Raw genomic sequence first — 25925 nt, 5'->3', positions numbered from 1 at the left:
TGACAGGAGCTGCGGCCCCTGGCCAAGGAGCCCAGGCACCTCCAACCCACACCTGGTGGGAAGAGGCCAGGGGCGTGACCTCCCAACTTCTCTCTCTCTCTTCCTCCTATGCCAAGCTCCTTCCAGCGTGTCTGGTGGGTCCTGACCAGAGGCCAGACTGCAGAACGAAGCAGCACAGGGCGGAAAGGGGACCGACAGGAGCAATCAGGGACCACCCTGCACAGCACAACAGGTGAGGGGGCGGGTGGGGGTCTAACATGAGACGACCGTCGTAAGTGCCTGGCAGGGCAAACGGGCACTCACTGCCTATGCGATCCGCCTACTTGGCATTTACTATCAGAGGGCCACAATATAACTTTTATTCTCAGGTGGCAAAAGCCTGAACGAAAACAAAGACATGCTTCATTTACCCAGAGTGAAAAAACTTTTACAAAGTTGACAGATAACATTTATTAAAACATGTCATACAAAAGGGCATGGTCTCTTCTATAAGAAGAAAATATTAAACAGTAACATTCAATTAAGTAAAACCATGCTGTACACTGAAGACAGCAATATATAAAGACAAACTATTCAACTTCTGCAACACAGGCATAACATTTCACCAAATATCAATAAGATATGCACCTAGTGATAATCTGTTTATCATCAAATGGTTTTGTGGCCTAAGAGTCACCTGACTTGCATAAATAATTCTCTGGAAGAAACATTGGGAACCTCATAAAGGGAAAGAAGGCAGCAGCAACTGACATTGTGACACAGGCTTCAAGCAAAACTAAAAAAAAAAAAAGTCACATTTGCAAAATGTGTTCCAGCATCTTCCCATAGAGTACTATCAGTAGAGCTCTAAAATAAGAAACATGTACCTTTAAATATATAAGTAGCAAAGAAAAAACTCAAACAAACAAACCCTGGTTTCACTGAATAAAGTTAGTCACCCATGAAAAAGCAACCAAGATCACAAAATTAAGTGTGGCCCAGATAGGGGCTGGGGGTGGGTGGGTAATATGCTGCGTGGTTTCCAGAATTCCTAAATTATCAGAGACCTTTTAAGAGCAAACACCTGGATTTGGTGGGACGGCGCCCTCGCCACCAGCAGCGACCAGGGCGCTGGAGCAAATCCCCTTCCCCAGGGCAAGCACAGCGCTGCCGCTTCTGCTCTGCCTCGAGTTCACTGACGCAGCAGCTAGTGGGGTGCGCGCCCCCACGGGAAGGTGCTGCCGAGCCTCAGCAGCTCTCCCCACTGGTTAGAAGTCAGCTTGGGGCCAGCTCAGTTCGGCAACAGCCCACTAGAATGGAGGAGGCCCTTCCGGGCAGACTCTCTGAAAGTTGCGGCCAGAAGAAGAGACTGGAGGAAGGTGAGACCCAGAAATCAGAATCAGCAGGCCGGCCCCGGAGCGCCTGCGGGTGCCCTCAGCACCTGAGGCAAGGCTGTCGCAGTCCTTCCTTAGACAGTGACACCTGCTTGACCACGTCGATTACGTGATGCGTATATCTAAAATTAAAGGCATTGTATAAGTTCTAGTATTAGATAACATCGGTGGTGCTGTGAAGCCCTTTCCCACTGGGATTAGAGAAAAACCACAGTTAAGACTCAAAGTCGAGGACAAATACCGCGGTCGTAGGCCATGGACACGATCCCTGAAAGACTGCGTGAAAAGTGTCACCCACAGCCAGCCAAACTTTGGAAGGATAAAGATTTTCTAAAGCTGCACTGAGGCTAAGGAGACAGACGATCCACTCCAGGGGGGGAAAAAGGTAGTAATACAGTATGATCTCCTACTCTGAAAAAGCAGAGTTTATAAAAATTCACTTTTAATATCCAAGCTAAGGCAACCCCTTCCGCACGTCTCTGACCATGGCCAGCACTTCAGATGCCCAACCATCTCACAAGGTCTGGCTGACCCAGTTAACCACCCTAATTTCTATGGAAACCCCGACTACCCTAAAAAAATTAAAACAGCAGTTGTGAGGAACTTAAGACTTAAAGTTCTACCCCGAGAGGCTGATGTGCAGATGAGGATTTCAACAAAAGATGCCTGTCTTCCCGACACATGAGGTAAGTTCCAGCACAGCTGACTGCTTCCAAAACTACCAGGTAGGGGCTGCCCGCCGCTCGGGGCTGAACAAGGGTGCTGCCTGATTTCAGAATTGCTCCAGAATATTTTAATTTTACCTCTGGGACCCTTCTCAAATGTCCCACTGCCCATGTGAATATAATCTTTACTGGGAAACAGGATGTCACACCTTCCAAACAGGCGGAAAACGGTTTGCTAATACCATGGGAGAGGGTGATCAGTTTTTGGCAGAACGGAAGGGCTTCACTGCCTTAGTACTGAAATTAGGAGCAGTAAGAAAATTTCTCCTCACACATAATGGCTAGGATCATATCTAAAACCCACTGGCTTCTAATATGAGAAAAAGTAAAGGAGCCACTGAGCTTGATTGTACAGTCACTCTGTCAGGTACACAGAGAAAGGACTGTTAAAGGAATAGGATATTAATGTGGCAAACAACCAAGAGGTAATATCTAGTTTCTAAGTTAAAAAATCAATATATATATATATATATTTATAATAAAGTTTTAAATACAAAGTGCTTTTTATATATCGAGAATGATACAGTGTTAATGAATAGATCCCTGTTTTGTCATCTTGATTACAAGAGTTAACTGGTAAATAAGTCCTTTCCCCTTTCCAGACAACATTCAACAAGTAAACACCTGGTAGTAGGAGCTTAGGGATCAGAGGCCATTGCCAGCAATGTCTATCACATTAGAGCAAAACCAAACTTTTAAAACAAAATTTCATCCCAAATCCAAGAAAAGTTATTTTTATTTTCAGGAAAAAAAAGTTTCCACTTGGAAGTAACAGACCAGTAAGCTTCTGGAAAAGATGACATATAGTAGCACCCTGTCCTACCCTGGGGAGAGCTTCAGGTATATTACACGGCTGAAAAGCATCCTGAACATATGCTTGCTTTTTACCCCGAAACATCTGACTGATCGGCAGACGAGGTCTCAGAATAGCTGCTTATTTTGTTTTTGGTAGTTATAGCTATGTGGACTTGTAAATTTATGCAGCTTTAGCTATAATTTGGGAGCATGAATCTGAAGACTACCTTCTAAAATTAGGACTCCTCCTTTCCCTCCTCTTAAAACACATTCCAGAACTCTGAAAAGAACTGGCAGTATTAGCTCAGCGTGCCCCTCTAAGAGAATAAATATCTCCCCTACCAATGTATTTCCAAGACTCCTCTTCTCTTGTGCAGTTTCTCCTTCTTCCATTATAACCTGCCACTCAAAATTCTGCTATTTGGCAACTCCCACTCTGACGGTTGGGGTGCCACTGGAGCACTCTATTAACTCCTGAAGTTCACAGGTAACTCTTAGCTGTGACTTTTGGCTCTTTCCTACTAACTGTGGTCACTGACTGACCTCTTTGGGAAGCACCATAATCTAAGATAGAGCAAGACGGCTACAGCAGCCCATGGTACCGTGGTCAGCCACAGCAGGTCAGACGTCTACTAGCCATAGAGCAGATCCCACTGTGTGGATGCTACAATTAAACAAGGATTTGGAACAGCAAACCAATGAGGAATAGCCATCTCTGGCACACTAGAGAATTATAATTAAGATACAATTGTTCAAACTAAAAGTTAGTACTAAAACACAAAACCCTGCCTTATCAAGAGTCTGAAACACATTGTGACCATGACATCTCACAGAAATTGAAGCTTGTACCATAAGTTGTCTCATATGTGGCCTGTCACCCTCTTAACATCTCCATAGTTTTAGTTAAAATACCCTTTTAGAAAGAGTAACGACAGACGAGAACTCTGTTCATTAATTTTGCATCCTAGGACTCACATAATTTGTAGCTTGTACATAAGTAGCATTTCAGTACAGCAGCTACCGAACCAAATCCAGATCACCTAAGTAGCTATAGTGAGAGCAACATAAAATTCCACCATGACCTTGTAAGGAAGAGTGATCAAAAACCGCTACCACCTGAAACGGAACTGGTGGGCTGGCTGGAGTCCAGTTTCAAGTGCAGGTATTTCTATCACCAAGTCCACCTGCCTTTATCACAACAGCCTAAAGGTTTACCTGGCCAGCTGGGAAGTGGGTTAACATACCCTCATCACCTACTCCAGGCCTGGACTGGAACATACAAATCTGAGGAATTAGATTTTTTAATTGACCTACTTAGAACTGGTCTCTCAGAAATATCTTCCTTTTTTTTTTTTTTTTTAAGCTTCTCTCATAATAGCAAGTAGCACACATCATCTGTGCCCAGATTTGCATAATTACCATCGTTTATTTTTGCGCCTGCCACTCAAGGGCCGGATGCTATTTTTAGTTAGCCTCAGTCGTATTCTGCTCAGCCTTTGCAGCTTCGTAAGACTTGGTACACGAAGTCACATGCCTGTGGAAACTGTCCCTCCACATAAATCTCTTTGCACAGATATTACACTCATATGGCTTGATGCCTGTGTGAATTTTCATGTGGCCCACAAGGTGATGCTTCATTTTGAATTTCTTACCACAGACGCCGCAGCCATAAGGCCGCAGACCGAGGTGCATGCTCATGTGTCGGTCTCTCTGACTCTTGTGAGTGAAACTTTTCCCACATTGACAAGGATACAGCTTGTCGGTGGCTGAGAATCCTAAGTGGGAAGCTTCTTCTTTAATCCCGGGTACCATTTCCATATTCTCACTGTAGCCTGCTGCTAGGGTGGCCTCCTGTCTGTGCCCAATCAGATTCCCCTCCGACCTCTCTCCAGAAAACTCTTCCATGGAAGAGCCATAGAAGTCCACCTGCTCGTCATAATTGCTTTCGTCAGCCTGTTCATCAAACTCCGCTTCCACCTTCTTCTCCACGATGTGAAAGTCTTCCTCTACTCCCGAAGGCTGGACCGAGTGCTCCGTCTGCACGGTGTTGATGGACTCGGTGACCTGGTGCTCGTCGTAGGGCGCGTGCGCATCCATGCCCTCGCACGCCTGTTCGAAGCGCTCGGGCTTCACGTGCACCCAGCGCTTGTGCGCCATGATGCTGGGCTTGCTGTACAGAGGCCGCGTGTAGTGGAACTCGGCGCTGTCGCTGGCACCCTCCTCCCCGTCCTGGCTGGCCATCTCCGTGCTCAGCCGGTCGTGCTCTGTGGACGAGTTGCTGGGGAGGTACTCGTGCTCGGTGAGCTGAGATGACAGCTCGTCTTTGGTGCTCTCCTCTTCATTCTCTCCGTCCCTTAGTTCCTGGGATTTGGGGAAATCGGCGTGGCTCCCGGAGCCCAGCTCAAAGCTTTCCACCAGGCCGTTGTAACTACTGCTGCTCGGAGACTGGTGGTCGCTGCTGTGATTTAGCTTTTGACAAAGGACTGTAGGGTTTCCCTCTAAAACCTCAGTGCATTTGTCTACCACGTGCCACATCTGGAGGAAGCTCGCCGCTGTTAGGTAACTCACGATTTCTGGAGCGGGCATTACTAGACGTCCTGTGTAACTAGACAGGAGGATGTTTTCAAACACTCTGGGGTTCATCACATCAGGCAAAACAATCCTCCTGCTATTTTTCAGGAGCACCTGGTCACAAAAGTAGGGCGAACTGGCAGCAAGAACAGCTTTGTGTGCCCGGAAAATGTGGCCTTGCACAACAATGGAGACATCACATAATTGTCCTTGCTGGCGCTGCTGGTTCAGTTTCTGCAGAATGGTGCTGGAAAAATCAGGAAATTCTACTCGAAAAGAGTTTGTTCCAGGCTCCATTTCATCACAAATCTTGTTCAGTGCTACAAAAGAAAGAAAAATTAGTACCAATACCGGCCCAAGGAGCAACTTACTGATCACTAAGATAACTAAGACGGGTTCCATAGCTCCTGCCCCCTCCCCTTCACTCCTCAGAGCAAGGCTTGCAGGCCCGAGTGTGCCAACACCTGGGGCCACTCGCCACGCTTTATGGTGTTAACTCCTGATCTGCCCTGTGTCTGTGAGAGGATACAACCCACAGAGATTGGATTTGCAACCTATACAAATCCCGTAAGTAAAACAAACTATTTCTAGTCAAAACAAACATGATATGTATCAAAATGATAGAATTTTTAAGAGGCTTCAGATTCAACCCAGACTGCCAAGTTGGAGGCTGGAACTGTGGGCAGAAGGCAGAGCACAAGTGACGGCTCTGAGGCAGGAGTGAGCTCTGCGACCGCAGGGAAGACCACTAGACTGGCCTCCAGTGAGGGGGCAAGGGGCTGCAGTGGCCAGGCCAGAAACCCCCAGCACCATGGGGTAAACAGGTCAAGGCCCCCAACAATGTGAGTTTCTCTAGTTGCTGTCAGAATTTTGGCCCTTTTGGACCTTCTGATCATGTAAAACAAATGAAATGGCAAGGCAAGGTATTCCTTTTATCTTGCTAGTCTTCAAATTGCTTAAAAAGTTAGAGACCAAAGATAAAATTACAACAAAGAATAAGGGATTACCTGTGTTGCTACTGTAAATATATTTTGTGGGGTAAGTCAAGCATTAGAGACAATTTCTAACAGCAACGAACAAGAGGAGCTTCGATTGAGATCCTCCTGTGCATGCCCCATAATTCCACAGTAAATTAAACCAGAAAACCCAGCATATTTATCAGTGCTATTTGTCATCTAATGCTCATCTATATCTAAATATTGCTAAATACCAGGTATGAGATAAAAGCATAAGATAAAAGCACCAGACAACCCAAACTAAGATTACAAGTCCTCTTTGAGGGACAGGGAGAGATGCCAACAGACTCTAATGTTTCTTGAGTAATTACTACATACCAGAGACTGCAGACCTTTTTTTCACTCAATCTTTAAAATGGCTCTGCAAATACAGGGATTGATATTCTCAAGTTCAGTAATTTCAAGCAACTTTGCCAAGGTTAAAATAAAAGCTAGTTTTTATTAAGATGAGACCTGAATCTAGGTTTCTGATTCCAAAGCCTGTGCTGTTTTTCCTATAACATCTTCTGCCTCCTCTGAGATGATGACAAAATACCAAACTAGTCATTAATAATTTTAAGAGGTAAGACCGTGTTTTTAGAATGAAATATTAGTATCTCTTAAAATATTTCATCATAATTTAAAACAAAAATAAACCAGGAAACAAACTATTTAGACATTTGCCTTTTCAAAAGGAAAGAAAACTATATAAATGTAGACCAGAGGTATGTATTAAGAACTGCATCTGGGTAAACAGATTCTCTGCTAGATCTCAGCACAGTAGAATTTTGTTTCCAGCTATTTGAAAAAAAAAGGACAGGGACTAATACACACATGCAGAAAAACTTCACAGAAAGCTGTGAAATCTCTCCACCACTGAGTCCTAGGCACCCCCATCTCTCTGTATATATCAGAATAAATCATGTATATCCTTTAAAACTCCCTACCCAAATGGGTTCATTAACTACATTTTATTCTGCACTTAGCCTTTGTCACTTAATGTATCTGGCAGATCGTCCGACATGCTACAGGCTGAATGTTCCTCCCAAAATTCATGTTGAAACCTACTCCCCTAATGTGATGGGATTTGGAGGCAGGGCCTTTGGGAGGTATTGACGTCACGAGGGCAGAATTCTCATGAATGGGATTAATACCCTTATAAAAAATACACTGCAGAATTCCTTGTGAGCACAGGGAATTCTATCTACGAACCAGGAAGTGGTGCCTTCACCAGACACTGAATCTTCTGGCCCCTTGACCTTGGACTTCCCAGCTTCCAGAACTCTTGAGGAATGAAACTGCTGTTTATAAGCCACTCAGTCAGTGATGTTTTGTTACAGTATCCCAAATGGACTAAGACACCAAATTAGCACAAAAAGAGCTAACTCATTCTGTTCAAATGTCTATTTAGTTTCCTGCTACATGGCTGTATCATAAATCAAGCAGTTCTCTTCTTACAGAATTGTAATTGTTTAGGTTGTTGAAATTAAAAGCAATGCTAGAATGAACATCTGCGCATACCTAGCTTTGGAAATAGCTATAGATTAATCTCTACCAGTGGAATTGCTGGGTCAAAGGGCTGTCCATCTGACATTCTGCATTTGACATTCTGATATAATTGACATTCTGATATAAATTACCAAACTACTTTCCAGAAAGCCTGCAGTGAGTCACACTCTTACCAACACTGAATGTTATCAAATAAGAAAAAAAAAGTTTGCAAACCACCAAAGTGAATAATCCATGATTCACTGTTGTTTTGGCCAAAATTTCTTTTTTATTTTATTTTTCAATCTTACCCGAGGACATTTTTGCACTGCTTTTAGATAGAGAGGAAGGGAAAGAGGAAGGAAGACACATCAATGCAAGAGAGAAACATTAATGGGTTGCCTCTCGTATTTGTCAGGACCGGGGACCGTATGTGCCCCGACTGGGAATTGAACCTTTTGGCCACGGGATGACACTCCAACCAACTGCGCCACACTGGCCAGGGCTGACCAACATTTTTTAAGTTATGAATAAGATTTTCTTTACTCATGTTTACGGGGCATTTGTTTTTCCTACAAATATTCAGACATATCTTTTGCTCAAATAAACTGGGCAAATTCGTCTTACTGATTTGTAGTTTTTGGTAAATTCAGGAAATTAACTTGGAAATTTATGTAATCTGGCCAATCTTTGCTTTTATGGCTCCAGGATGTTGGTTAGATATAGGAAGGCATTCCCACCTCCAAGGTTAATTTTTTAAAAGTAAAAAGAATTAGTTTTTTTCCTGAGATTTTTTTTAAAAAGCACTTAAGCCTTTGATATACAGAGTTTATTTTGGCATGAAGAGTAAGACTGAGATCCAGCCCTTCCCCTTCCGAAATGGCTAGCCTACTTTTCCAACATGATTACCGAATATCCATCTTTTCCTCAAGATTTCAAGTATGTGCTGTAAAATTTTAAATGACTGAGAGCATACTCTTAAAAATAGTTCTACAAAAATAAATGCCATAAGTCATGTTATAGAAAATGGTGGAGTAGGAAGCTCTAGAGGTCAGTTTCTCCACAAAAACAACCAATAAGCTGTTTAAATGATCAGAATCAACTATGTTGGAACTCTAAAATCTTACTAGACACTTATTACAACCAAGGCAATGCTTGATGAAGAGAGAGGCCGCTGAACCTTGCTAAGAAAGCAGCGGACCCAAACCAGCTGCAACCCCTACTCCTCAGCCCTCCCACAGCCCGGGGAAACAGGCCCACATTCCTGTGGTGGCTGGCTGATGCCAGGGTGGACAATAAGGACCATGTCCTCTAAAAATGTGGGGGTGGGGGTTTTGCATCCTGGCCAGTCTGGCAGACCCACACAGCTCTGTTTGCCCCTTAGGTTGCAGGGGCTTCCCCAGAAGCAACTATCATAAGATTTAAGAAGACAAACACATTTTTCCCCTCTTGCATCTGGGTCAAAGCATTTAAGGAAATCTCTGTCAAGTCACAGGCTGATCATGTAAAGCAGCAGGAACTGCAGTGACTCCAAGCAAAAAGAAAGAGCAGACTTTGAAAATTAGTTTGAAAAAATCACCATACAAACAGGCAATGGCAGCCCTCAACAAGGAAAAAAAGAAATCTCCTAGGAGGGGAAAAATCTTATTTCCAGAGTTACCACATTAGAATACTCAAAATGTTCCTGTTCTCAGCCAAAATTATGAAGTATACAATGAAAAAGGAAAATACGGTGCATTCACAGGAAAAAAAAATTAGAAACTATCCCTGAGAAATTGCAGACATTGGAATCACTAGTCAAAGATGTTAAACCAACTGTATATGTACAAATAGCTGAAAAACAAAAACCAAACAGCAAAATAAAACAAAAACCCGTGTGACAAAGAACTAAAGGATATCAAGAACACAATGTCAATGAAAAGCTAGAAATTATAAAAAGGAACCAAATAGACATTATGGAGCTAAAAATTATAATAGATACGTTATGGGCTGAACTATATCCCTCCCTCCCCCCAATTCATATGTTGAGGTCCTATAACCCCTAGGACCCCAGAACGTGACTGTATTGGGATACAAGGACTTTTAAAAGATCATTAAGTTAAAACAGGGCCATTATGGTGGGCTCTAATCCAATCTGACCGGCATTTTTGTAAGAAATGGGATTTGGACACACAGAGACCTCAGGGGTGCGTGCAAGGTGAAGACAGTGAAAGAGTGGCCACCTGCAAGCTAAGGAAAAGCGCTCAGGAGAAGCCAAATCTTCCAATACCACAATCTCAGACTCCTAGACTCTAGAATTGTGGGGAAAAAGTCACCTAGTCTGTGATGTTTTGTTATGGTAGACCTAGGAAACAAATACACATTGAAATTAAAACTTCACAAAAGGAGTTAAATGGCGGATATAAGCAGGCAGAAGACAAAATAATCAGACAATTCAAAAAGAAAGCAAGTAATATTATCCAGCCCAAGGAGCAGAAAGAAGAACGAAGAAAAACTAACAGTTTGCGATAACTGGGACACCACCAAATGTACCAACACCAACATACACACCGTGGCAGTCTCAGAAGAAGAAAGGGTAGAAAAGGAATTAAAAGAAACAATAAATGACTTCCAGCCAGGATGGAGATGTAGACAGACATGATGAATCTCCCTCCACAACTAAGAAGGAATACAACTACCTCAAAACTAGAGACAACCAGAAGTTCCAGAAAATCGAGCTCATGGAAGTCCGACAAAGATATAAAGAAGAAATACTCATCCAGACAGGTAGGAGGGGCGGAGTCAGGGCAGAGAGGACGCGGTGTGTTGGCAGTGGCAGGGGCAGCGGCAGGTCGGCAAAAAGTGTAGCCACACATTTTAAAAAGTCGGGAGGGACACCTGGGGAGCGCTCCCAGCACCAGACCAGACCACATAGCTCACAATCCCAGAGCTGGGGAAAATAAAGCCTTATTGCTTCTGACTGTGAAAACCAGTGGGGGTTGGACGGAGGCAGAAATTGTTGGTCTCTCAGCAGAGTCCACTTGTTTAAAGGGCCCCCATGGTCCTAGAACGTCCACAGACCCACCCGCACTGGGAACAACAGCCAGAGCATCAGCTAGAGAGGTGCCAGGCCCATACAGAAGTGGGAGAAGTGCCTTGAAAAGGGGCGAGGGATGAGCAAGTGGCATTGTTCCCTCTCTGACCCCTCACCCACACACAGTGCCACAACGTGGTGAAATGGGTCGCCCTCTACTGATACCTGAGGCTCCAACCCTTACAACGTAACAGCAGTGACAGCTCTACCTAAGACACAGAGTCAAACAAACACAGGAACCTGTCAAGATGAGGAGACAGAGAAGTATGGCCCAAAAGAGGGAACGGATCAAGGTTCTAGTGGGAGAACTAACCGATGAGAAGATAGCCAACCTAACAGATGCAGAGTTCAAAACACTCGTGATAAAGATGCTCACAGGCTTGACAGATATGCTTAAGTATGGCAAATGCATAAGAGAAGAAGTGAAGGCTATGCTAAATGAAACAAAAAAAAATCTACACAAAACCAGTGGTGAAGGGAAAGAAACCGGGGTTCAAATAAATGATTTGGAACATAAGGGAGACTAAAATAGTTGACCAGTACAAAATGAGAAAACAAGAATTGAAAAAAATGAGGAGAGGCTTAGGAACTTCTGGGACAAATTTAAATGTGCCAATATCCAAATCATAGAGGTGCCAGAAGGAGAAGAGGAAGAACAAGAAATTGAACACTTATCTGAAAAAATAATGAAGGAAAACTTCCCAAATTTGGCAAAGGAAATAGACATTCAAGTCCAGGAAGCACAGAGAATCCCAAACAAGCTAGACCCAAAGAGGACCATATGAAAACACATGCCAAAGGTGAAAGATAAAGAGAGAATCTTAAAAGTAGCAAGAGAAAAGCAGAAAGTTACTACAAAGGGGTGCCTATTAGACTATTAGCTGATTTCTCAAAAGAGACTTTGCAGGCAAGAAGGGACTGGCAAGAAGTATTCAATGTCATGAAAAGTAAGGACCTACCACCAAGATTATCTGTACTCTATCCAGCAAAGCTATCATTTAGAATAGAAGGGCAGATAAAGTGCTTCCCAGACAAGGTAAAGCTAAAGGAGTTCATCATCACCAAGCCCTTATTATATGAAATGTTAAAGGAACTTACTTAAGAAAAAGAAGATCAAAACTATGAACATTAAAATGACAACAAACTCACAACTATCAAAAACTGAATCTAAAAAATAAGAACAAAATCCAACTAAGCAAACCAGAATAGGAACAGAATCATAGGTATGGGGATCATTTGGAGGGTTATCAGCTGGAGGGGGGAGGGGGAGAAATGAGGAAATGATGCAGGGACTAAGAAGCATAATTGGCTGCCACAAAATAGACAGGGGGAAGTTAAGAATAATATAGGGAAAGGTGAAGCCAAAGAACTTATATGGACAGCCCATGGACATGATCTAAGGGGGGTGGGATTGCTGGGGGGAAGGGGGTTAACTGGGTAGAGGGAAGCAAAGGGAAGAGAAAATGGGACTACTGTAACAACATAATCAATAAAATATACTTTAAAAAAATGATAGAAAACTTCCCAATTTGATAAAAGACACATCTATACATCCAAGAAGCTCAACAAATTCCAAGGGGGATAAAGTTAAAGAGATCCACATGAGACACATTATAAGTCAAGTAGCAGAAAGCCAAAGAGAGGGATGACCTTGAAAGCACAAGAAGCCACTCATTGCATCAAAAGGCTTCTCAATAAGATTAACAGCTAATTTCTCATCAGAAACCATGGAGGCCAGAAGGCAGTGGTATAACATATTTAAAAATACCTGTCAGCTGATAATTCTGTATCTGGCCAAACCATCCTTTCTAGAATGAAGGAGAAATTAAGATATTTCCAGATAAGCAAAAGTGAAGGGTGTTGTTACCAATAGACCTCCTTGATCTCTTCTATAAGAAATAATTAAAAAACGGTCTTTCAGGACGGGATAAAAGAACACTAGACAGTACTTCAAAGCCATATAAAGAAACAAAGACTACTGAAAAAGGTAACACAGGTAAATATAAAAACCAATATTACATTTTTGATTTAAAACTTCTTTCTTTACAATTTAAAAGGCAAATGAATAAAACAATAATTGTAAATCTATGTTAATAGGCACACAGTGTATTAAGAAGTAATCTGTGACAACAACAATAAGAAAGGTGAGGGAGGAAGATGTACACGAGTGGAGTGTTTGCATAACATTAAAACTAAGTTTGAATTAGTCAAACCTGGTTGCTATAAGTTTAGGATGTTGATTGTAAACCTCAAGGTAACTGCTAGGAAAATAACTAAAAATATACACGAAAAGAGGGGAATGAAAATGGAATACAAACAATAAAATTAAGAAAACAAATAGCCAAATGGTAGAAGTAAATCCTTCTTTCAATTAAAGGGCAGAGACTGGAAGAATGGATTAAAAAACATATTTTAGATGTTGTTTATAAGAGACTCACTTCAGATACAAAGGCAAAAAGAAGCTGAAAGTAAAATGATGGAAAAAAAATCCATTTAAAGAGTAACCAAGGAGAGCTGGAGTGACTATACAGGGGTGGGCAAAAGGAGGGTTACAGCTGCTAGCACACGAAATACGGGGTTTACCCTTGTATTAGTTATCAACTATTGTGGTGTTCTCCATACCAACAACTGTAAACCTACTTTTGCCCACCCCTGTACAACCATCAGAAAAACACAGATTTTAAGTCACAAGGGTTACAAGAATGAAGAAGGACATTACAGTATATACTGATAAAAGATTCGCTCTATTAAGATAAAACAACTATAAACACACACACACACACACACACACACCCAACAAGAGAAATATAATGAAGCAAATATAGACAGAAATGAAGACAGAAACAGACAGATCTACAATAACAGATAGGGACTTCAATAGCTTGCTTTCAGTAATGGATAGAAAAACCAGTCAGAAGGTCTACAAATAAACAGAGGTATTGAACAATATTATAAATCAATTATACCTACCAGACATATACGGAACACAAACAAAAAGGAATGAAGTTCTGATACATGCTACAACACGGATGAACACTGAAAATACTATGCTAAAAATAAAACCACACTAAACATCAATTTAAATAGGCCAGACACAAGAGTACAAATGTTGTATTATTCTACCTTGTGAAATATCTAGATGGGCAAACTCATAAAAACCAAAAGTAGATTAGAGGTTACCGTGGACTCAGGAGAGTTGTTGCTTAACGGGTAGTGTTTCTGTTTGGGGTGAGGAAAAATTTTGGAAATAGAAAGCGGTGCTGTTTGCACAAGTGTCATTAATGCCACTGGCTTGTGCACTTGAATATAGTTAAAATGGCAAACTGAATGATACATTTTTTACCACACATTTAAAAAACTGGAAAAAAGTCATATAATATTTTTAACCTTGTCAATTGCAAATTATAAGTATCTGATTTCCGCCATAATGTTGGGGGACTGTGGCATTTCTACATATTTCCTGATCTTAGTAACATGCAAAGCCTGAACTTCTAATGGTTTTTCTGCTATAGAAGCAATATTTTCAAAGTTATAAGCCATTGTGATCTATATTAATAGTATAGTTGCTATTTCAATTGTTGAAAAGACTAACCCACTAAAAACAACAACATGAAATACTATATGCAAGGTACTGTGAGGGATTTCTAAGATGATCAAGGCATCTCGCTGTCCAGACTTTAAAATTTGGTAGGGGAGATAAAAAACACACACATATAACCCTGTTTTTCAAGGCAAAGCCTGATTTAAAAGAAAGAAAGAAAGAAAGAAAACAAACAAAGAGCACCATAGGAGAATTACAAACTCAGGAAGAATTCAGGGGAAGGAACCCAGTACACCCTACAGTTATATATCTTGTCACTATAAATGTTGGTGTCACCAGGTTAAAAGGAAGACTTGTGGCAGCCTATAACTCTTCCCATTTACCACATCCTAACCAAAATGATCTAAGAAACACAGAAGATTGGCTTGAGTCCTAGAAACTAGAGACCCGAGATATCTACATGCCACAAACTCTAATGAAGGATACAGTAAAGGGAGATGCTGCCCCTGCAAACCCCCCCCCCCCCACCAGCTGTACCAGGCAGTCCTGGTAAAGTAGCAGCAGCTTTGTCATTCAGAAGGTCTGGAAGTAAAGAGTGAGGGTGCACCTTGGGACAGGTCCTGCAGAGTGGCAACACTCAGAGGTGGCTGCACTGGGATCCCAAAGGTTGCCTCAGCAGAGATTTCTTTTATAAAAACTTGGTATGAGAGGATGAGGCTCAGTAGTGGCCCAGGAAGGAGGCAGAGGCAGCCCAGCATCTGCCAGTTGGGCCAAAGAGAGCAAGGCAGGCCCCTGCTATCACAGTTTCACCAACATAGAAGGAAGTACACAGAGCTCAAGCCCTCCCGAGAGGCACTAACACTTAACCCCTGGCCCCCGCCATTCCACTTAAGCTAAGCCCTGCTGTCAGTATGGTTCAGGCTGTCCATCTGCAAAAGAGCTAAGTGTTGATTCTAACAGCACCCAGATATTCAGTAAAGGACCAAAACCAATCTACTCTCAAAGGAGAACATTTCAGAGCTCAGCAGAATGTTTCCCTCTAAAAAATTAATAAACGAATAAAATCAACATGGTTTTATTCTTTTAAGTAAATGGAGTCTGTAAATATTCTCCCAAAACAAAAAAAGAAAACAGCAAGGGATAAAAAGAAAAGAAGAGTGCAGTTTAGATAGCATTTTTCAACTGTAGTTTTCCACCAACTTATGAAAACATGGTCTCTATGCATGAAGTACAAAGAAAATGAGACAAAAACAGCAGAATGATATAAAAAAGGAACTGACTGATTTATAGAAAAGATATAAGGAAATTAACAGAGCAGAAATTTAAACAAGCAATAAGAAGAATTTTGACTACAGAAAATGGAATCAGTGATGTGGAAGCCTCTTCGGGGAAATTCTATCAGCATTCAGGAGGAGGATAAAAATACGAAAACAGCAAGAGAGGAGATAATAGAACAGGAGGACAGAGACTCGAGACCAAAAGCACCACAACATATGGCTAGGCGGGGTCCTTGAGAGAAAGAACAAAATGACTGAAGTACAAGGATTAATCAAATAAAATATTTAATAGAAGAAAACTTGTCTGAGTGGAAAACTTTAAGTATTCAGAAGTCTTGCAGCGGGGACAAATTAGCCCCAGACAAAATGCAGTTCTGGTCTCGCTAAATAAAGCTTAAAAACAAGTCTCAAAAGGATCAAACTATTTCCAGAACAAAGTGTGAGACTATTTACATCATAGAAAAATACCCAGAATTCAACAAGGTAAAAGTCATGTCTGGCCTCCATTAAAAAAAAAAAAAAATCACCACCATGCAAAAACAAAACAAAACAGGAAAAGGTATCCATAATGAGAGGAAAAAAAAAAGCAATCAATAGAAACAGACCTAGCATGACAGATTTATACAATTAGTGGATCATAAAATTAAGCGTTATTAGGTAGATGAGAAAAAAAGACCCAAGTCAAAATTCTACAGATTAAAACAAAACCAACAAACAGTGCATGGGAGTTAACAACAAAATTAACAATGTAGGAGAAAAGATTAGTGAACTTGAAAGCACAGTGACAGAAACAACTTAAAATACAACACAGAGAAGGGGCAAAAAAAAAAAAAAAAAAGGCGGAAGAGTATCAGTGAGCTGTGGGACAACTTGAAGGGGCTCAACTGGAGTTCCAGAAGGAGGGCGCAGGGGCTGAAATTTATAGTAATTTGCATGCTTCCTATAGAGAGCACATTTAAACACAGGAAATATCACCTTAGTCAATTTAAAGACTGGAACAAATGTACAAAAATATCAACACACCACGTGAACCGAAATTCTTAGCCAAATGCCTTACAGTTTACGAAGCAGACTGTGTACACTTAGGTCTCACAACACCTGTGCCATCACTCTCATTTTAAGATGAGCAAACTAAAGCTCAGGAAGGCTAAAGGACCTGCCCAAGGTCCCTGATCTAGGAAGTGGGATGTCAGGATTCAAATAGAAGTGTAATTCCAAATCTAATATTTTCCTAGGTTAAAAAAAAGTCACCTAGCAGAAACGTTTCTCTAAAGTTCATCGCGCTATCAGTACGATGTATCGCAGTGATTGGCCGTCTACTATCTCTTCCTCAGAAGTAAAAGACACTTCTGGCCGAAGGCAATTAAATGCAACTATGGTATTCTTTGTACTGTAGAAGAAACCATTCTAGTAAATAATTTTTAAAATTGTGTTTTTACCAGGTTTATAGCTTACCTAATGCCAAGTTGTATTGGTCATCAAAAAGCAGTATGAATGAACGAGAAAAGAAACCCATTTCTCAGTTTTGCTTCCAATTAAAACCACATTGACTTCTGAAAGGAAAAATCATGTTGAAAATGTAAGGGCCGCTGATGCTATTCTCCATGTTCACATGCCTTGCGAGTAAATACTGCACGCGTATGTGAGCAGCAGAAGAAAATTAATCAAGATCGCTTTTTTGGTTATATTAATGTCTACTCTGCACCTTCTTAGCTTCTCCCTTTGTTGTTTTTAAATAAACTTTTAATTCTGGGATAATTTTAGCTTTACAGAAAAGCTGTAAATAATGCTGAGAGTTCTCATACCCCCCTCATCCAATTTCCTTTAATGTTAACATCTTACATTAACATGACACATTTGTCAAATACAGAAAACCAACACTGGTCAATGCCTATGTGATTCCAAAGAATTAAAATATCTTTTGGAAGATGTTTTCAGTTTCCAGACCATGGACAATTAGGACCCCTACATTTTCTCAAATTGGAACAAGTTCTTTAGCCAAAGAACGTAGTAAAACCTATTTTAGGATTTCTAAACAACAAGCTACCTACTTTATAAAGTTTGACTCATATCTTCCTTAAATTTTAAGCCACAGCTGAATGTTTTAAAATTTCAGGTCAAACATTCTATTGTGGTAAACAATTTGAAATAAAAATTTTAAAAAAAGGTATTATGCACCCTTATGTTTACTGCATCATTATTTACAATAACCAAGATATGAAGCAACCTAGGTGTCCATTAACAGATGAATACAGAAGAAGAGGTATATATATACAATGAAAATTACTCAGAAATAAAAAAGAATCAACTAGAGGGTATTATGTTGTGTGAAATGTCAGACAAATACTATATGATTTCACTTATATGTGGAATCTTAAAAAAAAAAAAAAAGGAACAAAACAAAAACAGATTCACAGAAACAAAGAACAAACTGACAGTTGCCAGAGGGGAGAGGGGGGCGGGGGGCGCCAGGTGAAAGAGGGAAGAGAATAGATGTACAAACTTCCAGTTAAAATAAATCAGCCATGAAGATGTAATACACAGCACAGAGAATACAGTCATAACACTGTAATAACTATGCGGTGACAGCTGGTCATTGGACTTAGTTGGTGACCACATCATAAGGTCTATAAATGCTGAATCATTATGTTGAAACTAATATAATACTGTATGCCAACTATACTTCGATTAAAAAAAAATTTTTTTTTTAAGATATTGTTCTAGCCACTAATCCCTCACTGATCAGTCACCCTGCCATTACATTACAGTGAAGCCAAGGAAATGTTTTTAACTGCACCCGCTCATATTCACTAGCACTCAAGAGAAAAAGCTCAAATCTAGAAAGCAGAAGGCAGAAAGGCACTTGTTTCATGAAAAGTAACTACATACCAAAAAAAGAAAAGGAAAGTTTTTTCCTCAATATGTTACAAATAAGACAAAAGTCCTTCTATACCTATGGTAGCTATAAATAAGGTAAAAAGAAACAGTTCATGAAAATGATATAGAGTATATTCCACTGATTTTATGAGGCCCTTTTTTGAAAAAAAATATTTTTAAACTTCTTAAATCAGGATGTGATGGCCGGGTGGGAATCTGATAGTTGTCACTGTTGGAGACAACGAGACATTCCTGAGAGCCTTGCCAATGTGTTTGATGGCGCAGAGGGCGACAGAATGATGGACACAACTCTGAATTGAGAAGAACTCAAGGGAAGGAATGTTAACAAACTTAATGAACACTTAAGCCATAATGCACTAATTATTTTTAATATATGCATTATAACATCATTTAAAATGTCTAAATAAGTTTAAAAATGTTTCCAATAAGAATCTTAAAAGCCTAAATGATAAAAAAGCATATGTCATAGCTTAATTGGCAGTGTTTTCTCTTCCTTTGGTGCTCCATAAAATAATCGAAGGTATCTAGGCTTCGACACAGTAGTAATTCAGTTGCTACATCTTATAAGGAAGTTTGATAAACTACCTTACAGGCAAACTGGTAGATTAAATAAGAGAGCAAAAAATAAAAGCCTCCTCGACCAGAATACACATAAGAATTAAATACACAGTTCTGCATTATTAGAATAAAAACGATTTCCCCAACTCTATGAGTTTTCTTCACGTGAAACGCAAAATCTTCCCTAAATCTTCTACTTACGCAGCAGATTCCTGCACTGAATCCAAGAGACATGGAGTGAAGGCAGCCAGGGCGGGAACCCGCTGTAGTAGAAAACTTAAGGAAGATTCGAACTCCTACGGACCTTGGCTGTGAACAGAGCAGGTATCAATAAATATAGGTTCAACTAAACACTATTCCTAAAAGCTACGGAGTGAATTTTTAAATACACATTTTCAAAGAGCTTGTTAGTTCCAGGTGGCTACAATGAGCAATTTTTCTGTACGGTGGTAAAACATACTTAACATAATATTGACCATTTTAAAGCTCACAGTTTGTGGCATTTAGTACAGTCCCAACGCTGTGCAGCCATCACCACTATCCATTCCCACTGTGTATCATCCCAAACCGGAACTCTGCATCCAATTAAACAGCAACTCTCCTCCATCCCCTCCTCCCCCAGCCACCAGGAAACTATATTCTTCTTTCTTTCTCCATGAATTTGCCTATTATTAGATATCTCCTATAAGCAAACTCATACAATATTTGTGTCTGTGTCTGGCTTATTGCTCCACTTCTGTAAAGCAAAGGACAGCCCCAAATTATTAGGTTTCTGCTACTTTAACTGTACACACTGACAATCCCTGAACTACGCATACAGCCCTCCCAGAAATCCTGCCGCTGTCCCGTGAGACTCAAGGGCAGAGGATCTCAGACTGACCCTTCCTTAGGCTGCAGACAGGCCTGGCGAAGCAGCTGTTGAGAGCCCTGGAGGCCGTCCTGGGGTAAGTGGATGGAGCAAAGGGCAGGAGGGATGTGCAGGCCTGAAAACCCAAGGGTAAGAAAAGGCAAGGACTCCTTAAGTCACTTGGGCTCTGAGATGGCTCCTGTCTGCCGGCTAAGGGCTCCCGGACCCCGACACTTCGTTTGGGCAGACTACAGTCTAGTCACTGAGAATGTCACCAGCGCAGGAAGCTTCAAGGGGTCATGAGTCACCATCCACGGCTCAGAGGTCTGGGCAAGCCTGCCCGCCCCGCCCCAACAAACCCAGTTAGGAGAGGCAAAAACAAGACAGAAAGGCCTGGCAGAGCCCGAGAAACGCGGGGGGCCAAAAAGCTAGACTTCCAGACTGGCCATGAATGAGTGTAAGGACTACGGGGGAAACACGGGGTCAAGAGACACAAAAGCGAGGGGAGACCGAACTAAAGAGAAGATGCAAATACTCAGAGATGGGCTCGAGAGAGACAACGCAGAGAAACAGAAAGTTGACGGGGGCCGAGGTGAGAGGCAAAAAGGGCAGGTGACAACAGGTGACAGAGACAGCAACGGAGGTGAGACACAGAGGTAAACAGGAAGGTGACAGAGTCGTCCCGGCGCAGACTTTCTCGCGGCTTGGGCTTGAACCCAAGGCTGCCAAGCCGCGCCCACCTGGCGGTCGCTAAAGGCCGGCGGCCAGACGCGAGCAGGATCTCTAAGCGCTCTGGTCCGTCGCCCCAGGGTGACCTTGGACGAGACGCTGCCTCAGGGGCGCTGGTGTCGCGGGACGCGCGCCGGGATGGCTGGAGACCACAGGAGTAGGACCCGGCGCACCGGGGCTCCAGTCACCCGTGCGTGGCTTAAGCATCCGGGTCGGCGGCACAGGCCTGGCGGGGCCGGCGGCGCGCGCGCCGGGACCTGCAGGTTAGCCCTCGGGTCTCTCTGGCTTCCCTCCCTGAGCCCTCACTGCCTGTTTTCTCGACTCTGCCGTACCTGCCAAGGGCTGGCGCTCACATAGCCGGCCCGGGACACTTTCCGCCGCCGGAACCAGGCCCGTTCAAGCCGTCGCCTCGGCGGCCGCCTCAGCCCGAACCTCCGCCCCCGGAAACGCTTCCCGGTGCCGCCCCCTGAAACTGACAGTGCTTCCGAGGGTGCGTCAGAGCGAGAAAGCGTCGTGCGCATGCGTGACTCGTGTACGTGCGAGCGCCCCAAGGTATCCAGCGCCTGCGCAGTGGAGCCTAGTGTAGGTCCATCGGCTTTAGGGCCTTTGAGACCGTGGCCTTGACCAACTTTGACCTGCCTCACTCAGCGTGCCTAGCAGAGATTATGTCAGATCCGCTTCTGACTTCACAGCACCTTTGGCACGTAGTAGAGGCTTAGTAAATGTTCATTTAGAAACCCAACCCCTCTGTGTAGCAAGTGTTGTGCTTGGTCTCCTATGAAAAAACTTATTTTGTTCAAGTATTTGAGGGGATCCCTTAAACTCAAGCGAGGTGAACCTTCACCCCAGCTGGAGGGAATGACTCATTATTGGCCCAGACTATTCATGTTAATCTCATTGTCATTAACCCAGGAGCTGGGTAGCTGGACTAGGCTTAGTCACGTGACCAGCTTCTGGCCCTTAATGCTTACTGTAGAAGTCATTGAGTGACGAAGAGGAAGTTTTTTGTTTGTTTGTTTGTGTGGGTGTATGTGTGTTTTACAAATCCACTAGGACTTCTAGTTGAGTATCCTCAAGTGCTTTGCCATTTTTATTTTCTCCTGTCTTTAAGCAGCCCTGAAGGTTAGAAGTTCAGTCACCATCAAGTACTTACGACGTGACAGGCAAACGCTAAGGCCAGCAAAGCAGAAAGTCTGAGAGATCCAATGACATTAAGCTATAGTCTCGGGTTTGAACTGTTTAACCCTGGATATTGTGTTGTATGAGCCTAATAAACTTCTTACTGGGACTGTATGTCTAGCAATATTATAGTCTACATACCTGCAAATATAACAGCAACAAACGATCTAAAATTGCTGGGAGAAATATTGAAAGCACCCTTTTCAGTGCATGGCTAACTTTGTGAGAAAGTCAGAAACACCATCTGAGACCCAGGAAGAAAACAAAAACACAGGCTAGGAGGTTAGAGAAAGTTGATATACAGAAGTTGTGCACAGGTACGATCTGCATTTGTACCAACTGGTTGTTGTATGTGCTATACCAACAAATATTTTGAAAATCATCTTTGGCCCTGACTGGTGTAGCTTGGTTGGTTGGGCATCATACCACAAATTGAAAGTCTGCCAGATCGATTTCCGGTCAGGGCACATGCCTGGGTTGCAAGTTCAGTCCCCGGTTGGGAGCATGCAAGAGGCATCTGATCAATGTTTCTCTTACATCGATGTTTCTCTCCCTCTCCTTCTCCCTCCCTTCCCATGTCTCTAAAAAAATAAATAAATAAAATCTTTTATAAAGAAAAGAAAATAATCTCTTGAGGTAGGTCAACAATGATGCTGCTACCAGCTGTAGAGGCATCGGTCTGGGTCCAGGCAGGATAAGAGCCAAATTGGAACATCAGGTTGGGACCCAAGAAGGAGTATATCTTCAGGGGGAGGATAAACTAGAAGGGGGCAACCTTCCTTTCAGCAGCAGGCAGCAAGGAAATTTCTCTTACTGTGCTTTGGCTCTGGGTGGAAGGGTAAAACATTTCCCTAGGAGATACCTAGCCAGATTCTGGCCACATTATTTGCATGATCCAAAACCTTACAAGCTGAACGTTTCAATCCAGAATAGTCCTGGGTAGATAGTTCCTTTGGAACTTGGTGAAAGCAAACACAAGTCCCCTCTGGAAGAACTCACTGTCAGTACAGGTTTCAAAGAATTCTCACAGATAGGCTTCCAAATGAACATGAACTCACAACTTAAAAACATACAACCCATGAAGAAATAGGCAGAGAAGACAAGCAGCTGAGGCAGATCCATTCCAAATGTATAACTCATTGGAAGGGTTAAATACCAAATTAGATGCACCTGGAGAGAAATTAGTAAACTAAAAGATAGATTTGAAGAAAATAACACAAAAGACATCCCAGAGAGATAAGGAAATGGATATGGGTGAGAAGGTTTATCATATATATATTATGGTAGAAGGACATAATAAAGTAAATGCGAGCAAGGCAGTTGTCAAATAATGGTGGCTGAGAGTTTTCCAGAATTGATTAAAGATAACCCTCAGGAGACTACTATGAATCCCAAATATGATAAGGAAAAAGGAAATCTAGATCCAGTCTGGTGAAGCTGCAGAACACCAAAGCACAGGAGATGCTTTTTGAAAACAGACAGATAATCTCTACAATGAAATGACAGTGATACCAACTCCTGACTGTTCAATGACCAGAATGGGAGCAACAATAACAATAACAGTGTTAAATAGTATCATTAATGAAATTATAGTCTTCAGATGAGAGAAAATAACTGTCTACCTAGAATTGTATTCTTAACAAACAATGTTTCAAGAATGAAAAAACAATGCTTTTTTCAGATCAACAAAACCAAAGAGTTACTACCAACAGAATTTAACTGAAGGATCTTCTAAAAGATATATTTGAGAAAGAAATAACATGCCTCCAAGGGGAAGATCAGAAGAAAAATGAGAATTGGGGGGCAAATAAGATAGCAAATGTGGGTAAGTATAAACAAACATCAAGGGCAAAATATGAGAGCAATTTATAATCTGTGGGATTATAAAGGGTAAAAGCCAAATAATGAAATGATAGTATGTAAAGTATAAAAGGATTATTGAAGTTAAAGCATTATAAAGTGTGCATCAATTATCTATTGCATAACAAATAGCCACAAAACCTCAGAGCTGTACAATTATATCTGTTTATCGCTCACATATCTCGTGTCTGCTGAAGTTGACTAGGCTTGCTTACAAGTCCAGGATCAGCTGATCTATGATGACCTTGGCTACAGGCCTTGAGTCTGCTCCATGGGCCTCTTATTCACCAGCCAGGTAGTCTAGACAAGTGCTCGTGGCAATGGCAGGGACACAAAAGAGCAAATGGAAATGCACAAGCACATTCCCAGGACTCTTTTTACATGTCATTGGCTAAAGCAAATCACATTGCTAAGTACAGAGTTATAGTAGGAGGGAGCTATGAAGAGAGTTTGCATACAGAGTAAGTGAAGAATTGGAGTCATTAGTTCAATCTAACCTCTTGGCACTGTCTGTAAAATATTGATTGGCATTAGGTTTTTAATTAAATATAAATATTCAAATTTAGAGGCTTACCATTGAACAAATAATTATTGACCTGAAGAAGAAAAACATTTTAAAAAAGAAGGGGAGGAAGGGGAAAGAAAAGGAAGGAAATAAAGACAGTAACAAAGGAACGTGAAAACTGGTAAAAATACAAAGCACAAAAAAATTGTGGAAAAAATAAATTCGAATGTATCAGTAATAGCAATAAAATATATTTAAAAAATATCAAATCATTCTAGTGAAAAGACAAATTGTAACATCAGGTTTTTAAAAAATCGAACTACACACTGTTGAAAACACAAAGACAGGAAATTTGAAGTAAGAGTGGTAAGAGAGATTCTGCTAGGTCTGTTAGCTATATTAACGTTGGCGAAAGAGACTTGAAGGCACAAAGCATGGCTAGAAATAATGTGATGAATTGTGTCATTGTTCTCAGTCATTTTCTGCCCGTCCTGTCGGAGGCCTGTACTTCCCTGCTGGTGGACTTCATGCTCAGTCGCTGAAATGTGAATGGAAGTTATGTGTGCACTCCTGCGCTGAACTTTAAAACCCATTGTTCTTTCTCTCTGCCACAAGAAGGTCATGTTCCAAATGGAAATACACTTTCTGCCCGGATCCTTGACTGAAGATGACGTAGAACGAAGAATGGATAGTGTTACCAGTGATTCAAAAGGAACCCTTATTGTCGTAAACCACTGAGATTTTTAAGTTAGGTGTGGTCATGTGCCTTCTCTGACTAGTGTAACCTGAAACGTGTCACTTGCAGGTGGGCGCTTTAAGAGGAAGTGCAGGTTTCCTGCCATCCTGTAGTGATTGCAGCCTAACTTAGCAAAAGATGACTAATACAAACGGGCTCTTTTAGAATGGGGAAGGTTCATCTCACCAGGAGTGCGTAATAATTCTGAGTTGTAGCCACATAATATTATGGCCTCAAACTATGGTCTGGAGTAAAAATTGATGGAACTCTGAAAAGAAATTGACACATTCACCATCGCAGTGAAGACGGTGGAATTCATTACTGCTGCCCACCACATCTTTGACGGTTTTGTTTTTTAAGCCACTCGATAGACATGTTGTGATATCTCACGGTGGCTTTATTTTACATTTTTCTAATGACCGACTGTGTTGAACCATCTTCACATACATATTTGCCATCTACACATCTTCTTCAGTGTTTACTCAAGTCTTTTTTTAAAAAACTGGATTGTTTTCTTTTTTATGGTTGAGTTTTGAGGTTGTTTCTATGTTATGGATATAAGTTCTTTATCAGATATGTGATTTACAAATATTTTCTCCTACCCTGTGGATTATCCTCGCTCAGGGGAACCACTGTCTGTTCTTTGCTGCTGTAGTTTTGCCTGTTCCCAAACAGAATCGTAGATGTCGAATGTAGCCTTCTGAGACTGGCTTCTCTTATTTAGCATACGGTGCATTTGGCGTTAATCCATGTTGCTGTGGCGTCAACAGTTTAT

At 41.7% G+C, this 25925-nt stretch overlaps 1 protein-coding gene across 3 annotated transcripts; it reads right to left on the bottom strand.

Moving 5' to 3' along the window:
* Window positions 1–435: 435 nt before the first annotated feature.
* On the bottom strand, window positions 436–21323 carry ZBTB43 (zinc finger and BTB domain containing 43). Of its 3 annotated transcripts, XM_090274737.1 has the most exons (4): window positions 21203–21323; window positions 19496–19603; window positions 4313–5784; window positions 436–1495 (listed from the first exon to the last, which is right to left on the bottom strand). In XM_090274737.1, exon 3 carries the CDS (start codon window positions 5759–5761, stop codon window positions 4358–4360), a length of 1404 nt encoding a protein of 467 aa, XP_090130863.1. In that variant the 5' UTR covers window positions 5762–5784; window positions 19496–19603; window positions 21203–21323; the 3' UTR covers window positions 436–1495; window positions 4313–4357. The 3 variants fall into 3 exon arrangements, with proteins under 3 accessions (XP_090130863.1, XP_090130862.1, XP_090130864.1); XM_090274736.1 differs by lacking the exon at window positions 19496–19603; XM_090274738.1 differs by lacking the exon at window positions 19496–19603 and having other exon boundaries at window positions 4546–5784.
* Window positions 21324–25925: the final 4602 nt, after the last annotated feature.

The sequence above is a fragment of the Furipterus horrens genome, unplaced genomic scaffold (genome assembly GCF_987537825.1).
Source record: "Furipterus horrens unplaced genomic scaffold, mFurHor1.1.pri manual_scaffold_4, whole genome shotgun sequence".
In the NCBI taxonomy this organism is placed as follows: Eukaryota; Metazoa; Chordata; class Mammalia; order Chiroptera; family Furipteridae; genus Furipterus; species Furipterus horrens.
This window is presented reverse-complemented; position numbering and strand designations above follow the sequence as displayed.